General features: G+C 37.9%; 1 protein-coding gene across 1 annotated transcript; it reads left to right on the top strand.

Annotated features, from left to right (window-relative positions):
* The first annotated feature begins 4,812 nt into the window (after positions 1-4,812).
* On the top strand, positions 4,813-12,601 carry LOC139730057 (fibroleukin-like). The gene is made up of 5 exons (XM_071640971.1): positions 4,813-4,885; positions 8,859-8,990; positions 9,673-9,791; positions 11,091-11,299; positions 12,301-12,601. The coding sequence occupies exons 1-5, from the start codon at positions 4,813-4,815 to the stop codon at positions 12,599-12,601; spliced, it is 834 nt and encodes a 277-aa protein (XP_071497072.1).
* Positions 12,602-13,148: the final 547 nt, after the last annotated feature.

Here is a 13,148-nt window from a genome sequence, read left to right on the forward strand (position 1 = left end):
CAAACACGAGACAGCTCTCTTGTAAAGAGGGAAAGAAGTATAAGGATGGAATGGATGACAGGAAAAGACTACCCTCACAGTGGACAGAGATTATCATACAAGAAATTCTTCTGATTATCATCTCCCGTCCGTACGTACCTCTATGCTCAAAAATTGTATAGAGGTCCTTTGGAATGGAATGATTTACCATATAAAATAAGAACTATCTCTTCACTAAATCAATTCAAGAAGAGATATAAGTTGTATTCATTAGAGTTACATATAACTTGCAATGATCTTGCCACGTATAAAGCGATGTGTCACCTCATAATGTATGTGTGTATGTGTGTATTTGTGTGTGTGTGTGTGTGTGTGTGTTTATTAACAACTGATGGGGTAACACCCTGCCGGAGATGGCAACCTTTTCCATCTCTCATATCTTCGTATGCTATTATCAGGACACCCTATACAATTTATTGGTCTATAGGTGGCGCTGTTCATCCTGTCGGTCTCGTGGGCCTTCTTTGCTTAGTGTCGGTCTCGTGAACCTCTTTTGCGTAATGTCGGTCTCGTGAGCCTTGTATGCGTAGCGTCGGTCTCGTGGACCTTTTAAGTGTAGTGTCGGTCTCGTGGGCTTTGTTTGCTTACTGTCGGTCTCATGAGCCTTTTGTGCGTAGTGTCGGTCTCGTGAGCCGTATAACTCCTGGGCTCAATTGGACGGACGCGTACGCGCGCGCACATATTCGCACACACAGCTCATATGCAATAGAAATTTCCCGTTTTTTTACACTTATCGGATGCCTAAAATGTCAAGGAATATTTCTACCAAGTTTCAAGTAAATCCGACTCAATATGACGTCATACGGGCCCGTCAAAGTTGAAATTCCGCGCGCGCGTCAATGGGGATACACAGTGCAACTATGCCAAAAAACCGCCAATTTTAAATTGGATTTTACTCGTCAGGATGGACGGTGACCCCCCATTTTCTTTACATATTCTGAAAGGTGATGAGTTGTACATGTCATTTCATGGGCTGGCTATGCTGATAAAATGATGAAAAGATGTCAAATTTCTTAATAAAGTAAAAAAAGTAAATTTTCAAAATGACGTCATCAAATTTCAAGTTTACTCGAGCGTATCTCACTAATCCTTTGCCAATTTTCACCCACATTTCAATATGTTGTAGCTTATGAAATGCTCTTTCATTAATTTAATTACGCAATTTTGATTTGATGACGACATCACCTCAAAAAAATGGATTGAAGGTAACCTTGTCAAATTTGACCAGTTTACGTGTAATCTCTATGGGAGTGCAATTTTTATGGAAATGAAAATTGACATGACTATCTTTATCGAGCACTAGCTCACTTATGCTTCGGTGAATTTCTCTAAGATTTTAATATGTTGTAGCTGAGATGTAGGGCTATCGTAAGTGTGCCCTTCGTTTTTTCATACGTTGTCGGGATGACGTGAAAAAAACTTGGTTGAAATTAAAGTTTATCTTCGATGTATTGAAATATTTCTTTCTTTTTGCAACTTTCTTTGCAATAACTCAAGAAAAACAGCCCCTATCACCTTCATATTTTGCACATGTTTAGTTCATGTCACGAACATTATTTCATAAAATTACAACTACTTGATCAGACGCCATCTTGGGTATGTAAATTAGGGTCAAAGGTCATAGATGTTTCATCCTGTATCTTGGTGAATACTTTTACTTGATGTCGAACTCGTGGGCGTTATTTACTCAGTGTCGAACTCGTGGGCTGTATAACTGGTGAGCTGTATGATTTGTGAGCTGTATGACTCGTGGGCTGTATGACTTGTGAGCTGTATAACTTGTGGGCTGTATGACTCGTGGGTGTCGGTCTCGTGACGTGCACCCGGGATGACGAACCATGAAAGCAATGCTACTTCCATGATCTAGCACAACGGCTTTACCAAGTAAACCATTGTCCACACACTGTGTCTTCACGTACAACAGTGCGCGGTGCACAGTATGTTAACAATGATAGTAACTTCATGGATTAAAGATCCCAACAATAGGGCCGAAAAGGACTAATAGAGTGGTAAATTCTTACACACTCTCGTTAGAACGCCTTTTAAATGCAACCGTACGTGGGAACCACGGATGAATTCCAATCGAGCCATCACCATACAGCAATGTAGACACTGCACAGCGAGTGGCGTCTGTCAATCTCTTTTATTACGTTTACCCACCTCTTTATGCCTCCACGCTCCACCATAATAATGTCCACGTTGTCTTCGATAAAAAGAGTACAGTCAACTGAATATTATAATGTTAAAAGTTTCGTTAAATCGGAAGACCTAACAAAGAATTAAAAACACAATGCATCGAGCCCTTAAGCCTATTAAAAGTAAAATGAGAGATGTCATCTTCAATATATACCTTCACTGCAGCAAAAGCTTCCAGAATACATTCCACAATGTAGACTTTACATCGAGAATCAGAGTTACCTATCACAGAGCTACCTGTACATCGAACTCAAGTTTCAGATTCTTCCATCCTCCAAGAAAGCTAATCCTCAACAACTCGAAGCAAAAGATCCTAAAGAGAAAAGTTCATTCCCCTACGGTTAATCCCCACTATATATGTACAGAGCTGATTACATTCAGGGTAACCATTCAATTCCAAACAATGCAATCCCTATAGGCTGTGCACAACATGATAACTTTTGTGGCCGGCCACATTATACAAAAGAGCTGTAGATCAGATCCCTCTTAACGCATGCAAGAGCTATTCAATTCCTCTGGGAACACGAATTTATTGCCTACCCTGAGAAATCCAAGAAATAGTACAAACCCAGAGTCACCGCAATCAATGATACACGCAATAAAGGTACTATCTCATTTTCTCATTTTCTGTATAGGAAGCTTACCCACTCAAAAAACCAGTGTAGACAACTTTAAAACCTGCTGTTCTCTTCTATACAATATTGTGACTTTTACTTACCGTATGATGGGTGCATTGGTGTATAGCGTTAGAACTATATATAGAGCAATTTGAAATGAACAGCAAATCCTAACTTTATTATAGAAAAAGTTTATAATTGTATGCAAGGTTTGATCAAACCAAAACAGGATCCGACAAAAATAGGAGCTCACCCGAGTGTTATTATGATACAGTACATGTACTAGTATTTGCAATGTTTTTGAAAATGGTTGACGAAAAACGAATTAGAATGTCAATTGAGCGTAAATTGAAGTTAGGATTTGCATGTTGTGTGCTTCTGGGGACGAATTTGAATAACAAATTTTTGAAATTGAATTTTTAAAAGTGCAAAAATGGACAGGAAAACCTATATTACTCTTAGTAGTACGCTGTAAAAACATCGGTGTTAGATTTAACACCACGGGTGTTAAATCTAACACCGATCAAACTTCAATAAAGGACCACACCTACAGGTGTTAAAAATGCACTGTGATGGTGTTGAAAAGTGTTCACCTGACACTTCGTGGTGTTAATTTGACACTGTACCTGGTGTTATTTTGACACTGTACTGGTGTTAATTCAAAAATGACACCACATGGTGTTGATTTGATATTTGTTGGTGTTAATATCAATGGTTTAACACCCGTCCAGCTTCAATAAGAGACCACACCAGCTAGTGTTACTTTGGTGTAAATTTATTTTCACATTTTTTTCAAAAATCTAGTATTTTAATGTAAAATTCTTGATCGTCTTGTTTAAATTAAAAATCAACAAGAAGTGCAGTTACTAAGAAACTCTTCAAAAAACAGTTTAAAATTTGGAAATGACACCCGGAGGTGTTAATTTAACACCATAAATGAGCACCGAAAATTTAACACCAGCTCGGTGTTCACTATTTAACACCGGACTTTTTGCAGTGTAGTATGTAGTACATGTATTACTATTATTGTTATATCTATTATCATTATTATTATTATTATTATTATTATTATTATTATTATTATTATTATTATCATCATCATCATCATCATCATCATCATTATCATTATGGTTATTGTTATCATATTGCCCTGTGAATGGAAATACGACGCTATTTGATTCATTTGAGAACAGCTTATTCTGTGTTTGTATATAGGCTTTGCATCTGATGTTTGATTTTCCATTAATCTCCATCCTCTGATCAATTTGTCACTATGATACTTGCTTGTATGATCCCCTTCTAAAATATAATGTACCGCCCTATTTATTGATTACTTTGTCACTATAATGTTTATTTGTATGATCCTTCAGGGGCGTCACCAGCTTTTTTTCAAGGGGGGTGCGTTTTGACACTAAATGTAACGAGATTTTTTGGACAGACATTTGGAATTCAGGAAGCTCTCAATCCCCAGCCCAGACTTTAAGGGTTTTTTTTTGGGAAACCAAGCGTGGAAAGGGCGCCGGTGTAGCTAGGATTTCATCATCTTTTTTTATTATTATCATTATTATTTTTCTTTTCTTTTTTTAAATTTTTTTTAATTTTATTTATTTATTTATTTTTATCTATATATATATATATATATATTTTTTTTTTTTTTTTGGGGGGGGGGGGGGCTGTTAGTATGCGAGGGAGCAAAGCGACCGAGCCCGATCGAACGGAGCGAGCAAGGAAGGGGGGGGGGGGGGAGGGTGTTGTCCCCACTCCCACGGTGAGAACCTTTTGCATTTCGATGTTGTAAAAGGTGCAATTTGATGCATGTTTTTACTTGTTTTATCGACTTGAAACAGTCGCACTTGTTTAAGGTAGCAGTATATTTTGATGTCGATTATCATTGAACATTTTGCCTATAAAATAGTATCATCCAAATAAACTTCCTGTTGTAATATTTACACTGAATATCATGAACGCGACCAAGCAAGAGCGAGCAGAGGGAGCAAGGGGGAGGGTGTGGGAGTGGGTGTCCCCCTCCCACGGTGAAGTTTTTGTATATTAGTGTTGTAAATGGTGCAATTTGATGCATGTTTTTGCTTGTTTTATCGACTTGAAACAGTCCCACTTGTTTAAGGTAGCAGTATATTTTGATGTAGATCTAGATTATTATTGAACAATTTGCATATAAAAAAGTATCATCCAAATAAACTTTCTGTTTTGATATTTTGATGTCATGAACGCGACCAGGCAAGAGAGAGCGGAGGGAGCGAGGGGGGAGGGTGCGGGAGGGGGTTGTTCCCCTTGCCACGGTGAGAACTTTTTTTTCATTTTGATGTTGTGAATGGTGCAATTTGATGCAGGTTTTTGCGTGTTTTATCGACTTGAAACAGTCCCACTTGTTTAAGGTAGCAGTATATTTTGATGTAGATTATTGTTGAACAATTTGCCTATAAAATAGTATCATCCAAATGAACTTCCTGTTTTAAAATTTACACTGAATATTATGAACGCGACGAAACAAGAGCGAGCGGAGTGAGCGAGGGGGAGGGTGTGTCCCCCTCCCACGGTGAGAACTTTTTGCATTTTGATTTTGTAAATGGTGCAATTTGATGCAGATTTTTGCGTGTTTTATCGACTTGAAACAGTCGCACTAAGGTAGCAGTACATTTTGATGTAAATCATTATCAAACGATTTGCCTATAAAAATTCAATGGTGCAATTTAAATAAACTTCTTGCATTAATTCTTACAGTGAATATTATGAATGCTGTCTGCTAAGCAATCAAACAGAAAAAAGCATGCGCACGAGGGTCAACATAAGGGGCATTTCACCTCCCAAACGAAGATGATTTTGTATTTTCAGACCTGAAATTCAGCGATCTGTTGCAAACTTTTGGTGCAATACAAATGTACTGGAATTTTTTTTTGCAGCCCCCTCCAAAAAATAATAATCTAAACAAATGTTCGGTTTTTTTTCCCCGGTGAAATGTTAATGGCTCTTATTCCGATTGTGCATCATCTCTGTGTATGTACAAAGAATAGTGAGGTATAGAGCTTAGGGGGAGGATGTGGGGGGGGGGGGGGTATCCCCCTCCCGCTCGACGGAGCTTTTGAGTTTTTAGAATTGAAATAAAGCGATCTGAAGCACACTTTTTGTGGAAAATCCGGAAATTGTCATTCCCCATAGTGTACTAAGTCCATAGAAGGGACAAGGCAATGGGAGGGTGGTAAGAAGATACCTCTCCCATATTCGATTATATTTTTCCGCCTTCCAAATCCCCGGTTAAAATCTTTGGAGGGGGGGGGGGGGGGCGACTGCCCCATCGCCCCTCCCCCTCCCCATTGGCTACGCCATTGGGTAGGGGTTGATTGTTGATTGAAAGGAGATAATATCCCCTCCCCCACGACGGAACTTTGGCATTTTTTTCTTATTAAGTAAAGTGACAGATTTGGTGCACACTTTCGATGAAAATTTGTAAATCTGTCAATCTATAGTTGTATTTTAAGTCCATTGAAAATAGATCGAACGGGGGAAGGTGTTGGAAGAGGTATCCCCCTCCCACATGAGAGATCTGAGACTTTGCTTTTTCAGGATTGAAATTCAGTAACCTGCCGTCTTGTGCACACTTTGGGTGAAATAATGGGACAAATTTCTAACAAAAAAGTAAGAAAATCTTTTAATCTCGGGGTGGGCAGATATGGTGCACTTACCCCTCGAACATTTTATGGAGGCAACTTTTTTTCTGTCAAAAAGCAAGAAAATCTTCTCATCTCACTAATCATCAATTATAGATGGGGGTGGGGGGGGGGGCAGAATTATCATATGCTTGCCCTTCCAATGTTTTTATGGGGGTAAACTTTTTTTTGTCGGGCAAAAAAAAGCAAGAAAATCTTCTTGGGGGGGGGGGGGTGGGCAAAATCATATACTTTTTTTCGTACTTGGGCTCGCATTCTCAATATGGATTGGTCAGAAGTATAACGTGCTGGTACACAGACCCTACACGCACATGCAAACGTGTACGTGATCCGTACGGTGCGGATGTACAGTACGGTCGATAAATAGTAAACACTGTAGAATACTCGTAGATTTGTATAAAATCAGTGCCGACAGGTAGGATGAGAATTGTTTTTGCCCACGATTTTGTTGTCTCTGGTGCAAAAAAAAAAAAAAAAAAAAAAAAAGAAGAATAACTATTTAGCGTCTGGCGTTGAGGTCGCTCGCAGACTGAAGTGGGGATTTTTTTTCTTTTTTCTTTGTCTGAAGGGGGGTGCGTCCGCACCCAACGCCCCCCCCCCCCCCCTGGTGACGCCCATGTCCCTATTTTTTATTACTTATTCTAAATTCTTTACTTTCACATACACTGTGCATATGTTATTGTTCATGTTGCGATGGAGAAAAATAAAATGAACTGAACTGAACTGACACGAATTCCGATGTACAGACTTTCACGCGTGGTTCTGGTAAATAGTTTACAGTCACCTTCTTGTCTCTCAGTATCATGCAATATACAATTCTCTTTTATTCCGCTAAAGAAAAGAAAAGTGAAAAACTATAATCCACCGGGCATATAATAGAACTAAGCTATTTCCGAGGGAGCACGCCAGCAATTATGCATACACAATAAATGTCATGTACAACGACATGGACACACTCTTATACACACATCCAGGAGAGAGAGAGAAAGAGAGGGAGAGAGACAGAAAGAGAGAGGGAGAGAGAGAGGGGGGGGGGGGGACGGGGGCAGATAGATAGATACATGTAGATAGATAGAGGGAGGAAGAGACAACAACGGCACCAAAATACACATTATACACACGTGCCAAAACTCGTTAGTGTAACAGCATCTGATTCATGTAAAGACCAGTTTTGATGTTTGCCGAGTATGAGTATTGGTCGGGGAGCTCGAAAAGCGTGAGTTCACCGAATACGTTGACGGTAAATCGTATGCCATAACTCTTCTGACTTGACTGCGATTTGTTGAACACTTTCCTGTCACTAAAGTGTGCTACAGACGTGGATTTCATCGTTGAAATGGATCAGATCCCTCTGTACGCTGTAACAATGGTGAGTTGTTTTTTTTTTCAACAATATACGATAGACTGTCATTGTGCGTCACAGAGACTAACATTTACGCTACTATGATATAACCGTTCTTTTTGGTTTCGTCACCTCTAACTTTTTTAAAGGATAAACTGTTTGAGCTCTCTTTAATATCGGTTTCTATTTTATGTACAGGTTCGTTGCTGGGTTGCACTCATTGTTCTCAATGCGATGACCGTGACGGGAGGCACGCTACACACCTGTTCGTCAAATATCATTTATACATTTTGACAATTAAGATTAGGCCTATAAAACACGCCGTTTTACAAAGATTTTTCGCTTTCCTTGGACTAAAGAATATAAATTTTCTCACGACAATTAAAGGAACAGTCATTTGCATTATGCTACTATTAAGTGTTCCTAACTTCGCATTACAGACACGAAATGGAGTAATGCAGAAGACGCATAATTTGTCATAAATTTCTTAAAGTAAATGTTTTTTAAGTTATTTTTTAAAGTTATTATATGGCATTGTGTCAGATGATAGAGACTGTCAAATGCGAGATTTTGGAGCAGCAAAGGCAGAGGCCTGCAAGTCGATGCTTTTGGGAAGTTACAAATGTTGTTAAAGTAATGTGTTATCTTGAAAGCTTGGGATCAATTTAAAACAAAGATCAATACAAAATAAAGGGAATGGTTTGATAGAAATAATAAATAATGTGACGAGAAACTTAAATAATTAATAATAATAAAAGATGCTGCAGTGTAGAAAGTTAAGCATTTTCTGATGAAGGTATCCAAACTTGTGTACCCATAAGATAATTCTTAACGTGAGAACTCTGATAAGAGAAAACATGAGCACTTTCGGACTTGAAATTACCTATACATCTACCTAATAACCATTTGTACCATTTAATTCCCGGGCGCAATGGTGGTGTTTTCCATGTTTTTTTTAATCCTCGTCGACAATCTCAGTCAACAGCCAATGTCGCACAATCCCACAAGGAAATGCCAAGCTGCCGACATTTCAAAGACGGATACCAACGCATTTGCAAAAGGCTCTGGGCAACGTGGCGCCGCAGCTGGAAAGCGCCATTTGTGTGCCGGGTGAGTATATACCCATTGCATATAGCACTCAATAGAATCATGGCGAGTTCTTCACTATTGCTTCAAAAATGATATTGCTCGTCATAAAAAACCTATAAACAAACAAATAAAAAAATATGATGACGGTGCATTCAAACAATATTAAATCAAATGAATAATTATTCTATCACGCGTAATTGATATGACATTTACGTCTCCTCGATGTAGACAAAAAAAAAAAAAATTAGAGTTAAGAAATGAAAGCCTTTTACCCGACAACATCGACGGAAATGTAGGCCCATACAATTTTACTTTCAAAACTTACCCACTGCCAAATATATTATGACGTTATAGTATGAAATAATTATGTACATGCAAATCGTTATATTTTTGAACATTATCATGTACTAAAGTGTGACGCATTAACTTTTTCTGCTTTAGGAAAACTTGATTAGTAATTAGGCTGAATTCAAAGCTTTAATTCCACATACAGAATATTATGCTATACGAGCACCTGTAATTGTTAACGGATTGATGTAATAATCTTCACACCCATGCACCCCACACAAAGGAAATCAAATTGAGTAGAATATGCCCGAATATATACAATTATTTGTAGCAGGACACCAAATGAATTATAATGTACATGTACAAACAATGCCACTTTTTGTGTGATTTTTCTCAGTCGCCCAAACATGTGCAGATTATGCAGACATGGGTGATATGGCTAGCGGAGTTTTTCCAATCGACCCTCCGGGCGATGGACCCTTTTTTGTCTACTGTGACATGGAAACCGACGGGGGAGGATGGACATTGTTTCAGGTAGAGCGAAATGGGGCATTGTAATAATTCTCACTTTCATTAGCCTGTCTCGAGAAAAATTTCCGTTGTTGTGTACGTGGTTGATGTGCAATTACAATATATTTCTATAACGCTCTTTCTCTCAACTTTATAATGCTGTTTCACACCGCTTTACATCATACCATCATCTAATTGTTGCATTGAAGCAACAGCCATATAGTTTGTATTATACAATGTTTGCATATGCACGTGTGTGCATACAGGGGTTTCAATCTCACTGAAGTAATTCATTATTCTTAATAAGATTCAGAAAAGACTTATGAAAATCTAACTGTAAAGGTTAAGCATCACATAAAATATTTACTCTGTACATGCGCTATATCAATCACGAGGGAATTCATATCTTTGTTTTGGTATTTAGTTAATATGCATGATATAGCTCATAAAAGATAGATGAACGTCGGCTTAATGTATGGAATGTTGGAAGCTTTCTTGGGGCTTCTAAAATTTCTCTCGAATTTTCTCTTTCAAAGCACACATAATCATGATGGAATACGGTGCTGAAAGAAAAACCTTAAATGTTTAAGTAGCAGCGAAAAAACCAAAACAAACGTTCTTGTGATATCAGTTCATTACCACCCAATTAAATCCAACAAAAATCAAACTTCACTGAAAGAGCAAGCATCCTCTCGAAAAAGAGTGTTGTAAAATGGATACTGTAACCTTGATTGTCAAATTAAGTCCTTTAATAAGTAATGCAATACTCTAGATATCTCCAAGGGTACGCCAATACCTAAAGCCTTTGTGCATATATGATTTACATACCTTGTATGTCTCGGTATGATTGAGGAAAAATTGATCAATGAAAGCGTAAAAGAGAGATAAAGAGAACGAAGAACTGCCCTAATTTTGGATATGTTCAAATTTGATATGACTTCAACTGTGTTGTTTCGTTACCATTGTTCCAGAGCGCGGACAACGTTGTGGAGTATTTTCGTGTTTATGTCATCATTTCCAGGTCAGAATTGGGAGGAATAAACAAAGTCAATTGGAGGTGACTTGGAAATAGATGTAGATGGATCAAATAGCTTTTGTTCGAGAGAAGTGATTTCTACATTCATTCAGCAATAAAGACTATAATTTGGCGACATGACCGTCTCTTTATGTAAAAGTGAAACCATTATTTCAAGGCAAACCCTTAGTTTTGTCGAATAAAACTGTGTGCCAGATTTGATAAATAATAATTTGACTATTGTGACCGTGAAGAGTCCGCTTGAAAAAAAGACAAAGGCAAATCGGCATGAAAATTACTCTTGACAGCGGCGCTTCAGTGCTGCATCGTCATTCAATGCTTCTTGGACAGACTACGTAAGAGGATTTGGTGACGTGGCGGGAGACCATTGGCTGGGGCTGGAGAAGCTTTATCGTCTGGCCAAGCAGTCCGTCCGTCTCCGCGTGGATATGAAACGATTAGATGATGAGTCCCTCTACGCAGAATATGATTTCGTGCTGTCAGATGCGTCCGAATTGTGAGTTAATTGGATTAAGATTTGTTTACTGTAGTAATGACAGGGATCGAATTGGAATCGAGGCTAGTTTCAGCGATCTTGATGGAAAAAAGGCATTTCTACTCAAATTGTTTGCTCAAAGTTCATCATATTTACAAAAGCAAGAATCCAAATTTGATCCCACAGTTGTCTTTTTCAAAAGATTAACAAAAATTATAACATGTTTTTCTTTGCACAATATTGCATAGCTTTCGCTGGAGATCCAGTCGTGTAAATGTATTATTTTTGTCATCCTTTTTTGTTTTGCTGAATTGTTGTTTTTCAGCTCTGAAAGACTGTAGTCAGTACTTTGATTCCTTCGTAAACTCCTTGTAGGTTTGAGGTATAAGCATACAAAAATCCCCATATACCACCCAAACGACTTTGATGTCAAGTCTTATGGATTGTTATTGAGCAATTTGAGCCGCAATGTTGATTGACTATAGAATTACGATCGAATGTCGAAGAAAGAAAAATATTTAAATATCGAATGTCTGAAGTTCGGGGAAAAAAAATGCTGCTTCATTGTCGGTGTAAGCATACGAAACTGTAGAATTTGTATTGTGCGAGCAATGATATTGAATAAACAATAATGATTTGATTCCATTCAATCGGTTTTTCTTCGAGCAGACAGCATTAGCAATAGTTATTAACAACACTGATATATCATTCTAAATAATAAACAATAAATAAATGATAATAATGAAATGGATTTTCGTTAATATTGTGACTGTTGCCATCAATACCAGAATTGTATTTCACTAATTCTTCTTGTTCTAACCACACTTGTCACGATAATTCTACAGTTACGCATTTTTCAAACATGCCTTATCTTACCTTTGAAGTTATTGTATTGTCAGAATAATTATGAAATGAAAGCCGGACTTAAAAACAGCATTAAAAGCAAACATAACCACCATCTTATTATTCACGTTAAGCACCATTTCCTATGATACCCATCGTATTGTTTTATTTCTCCACAGGTATCGCTTGCGACTGGCTAACTACCGAGGGAACGCGACTGACTCGTTGAAAACTCAGAATAAAATGTTTTTCACCACTTACGACTCGGATAACGACAAATTTAAAAACGGAAACTGCGCCATCGCCCGATACGGTGGATGGTGGTACAAAAGATGCAGCACAGCCAACCTCAACGGACGACATTGGACGGAATCCCCCGATGATCAGTCTGGGATGCGATGGAACAATGATAGTATTAAGACTACGGACAAACGAGTCCAAGTCAAAGACAGCGTTATGATGATCCGTCCACTCAAATAAGCAATGGCAAAGTGTATACAGTTGACGAGAGCGAAACTGGACAGCATAATGTCAGGTATAGTGTAAAGAAATACGTATTAAAGTAATGAAAAGCTAACATAGTGATGACTGAATGGTCAAAATGTTATGGTTAAAACAGGTTACAAGCGTGTAAATTAAATCTGGTCGACTGGACTTACTTGTTAAAGCAGGTTAATAACACAAAATTTTTAGGGCTTTGGGGACAAACCAAGAATTATCCTGGAAAACTCCCATTAATTTTATAAGTATAAAATCTTGTCCTGAAATATCGGAATTTTTAATAAGTTTAAACATTTCTTTCCTGTTTATATTTTGCAGAATACATATTTTATTTAATATCTCCACACTTTAATTATGGAATTTTGGTGTGGGGAACTGCAAATCACTCATTATTAGAGTCCCTTCAACAGCGTGCAATAAGAATCATAAACCACGCCGAATATTTTGCTCATACCAACTTTATAAAAAAAATCAAAACAGAATTCTGAAAATTCCAGACCTATTTTATTTAAATCTCGGAATTTTC

This window comes from Diadema antillarum, unplaced genomic scaffold, assembly GCF_040938485.1.
Source record: "Diadema antillarum isolate AM-2024a unplaced genomic scaffold, OU_Dant_1.0 scf00000021, whole genome shotgun sequence".
NCBI classification, from domain to species: domain Eukaryota; kingdom Metazoa; phylum Echinodermata; class Echinoidea; order Diadematoida; family Diadematidae; genus Diadema; species Diadema antillarum.

What these genes read in the sequence shown, in the direction of transcription:
- LOC139730057 (XM_071640971.1), top strand. Translation starts at nt 4,813, where the DNA reads ATGAACGCGACCAAGCAAGAGCGAGCAGAGGGAGCAAGGGGGAGGGTG. An exon ending in GTGGGTGTCCCCCTCCCACG is followed by an intron (nt 4,886 to 8,858) that starts GTGAAGTTTTTG and finishes CGACAATCTCAG; the next exon opens with TCAACAGCCAATGTCGCACA. An exon ending in CTGTCAGATGCGTCCGAATT is followed by an intron (nt 11,300 to 12,300) that starts GTGAGTTAATTG and finishes ATTTCTCCACAG; the next exon opens with GTATCGCTTGCGACTGGCTA.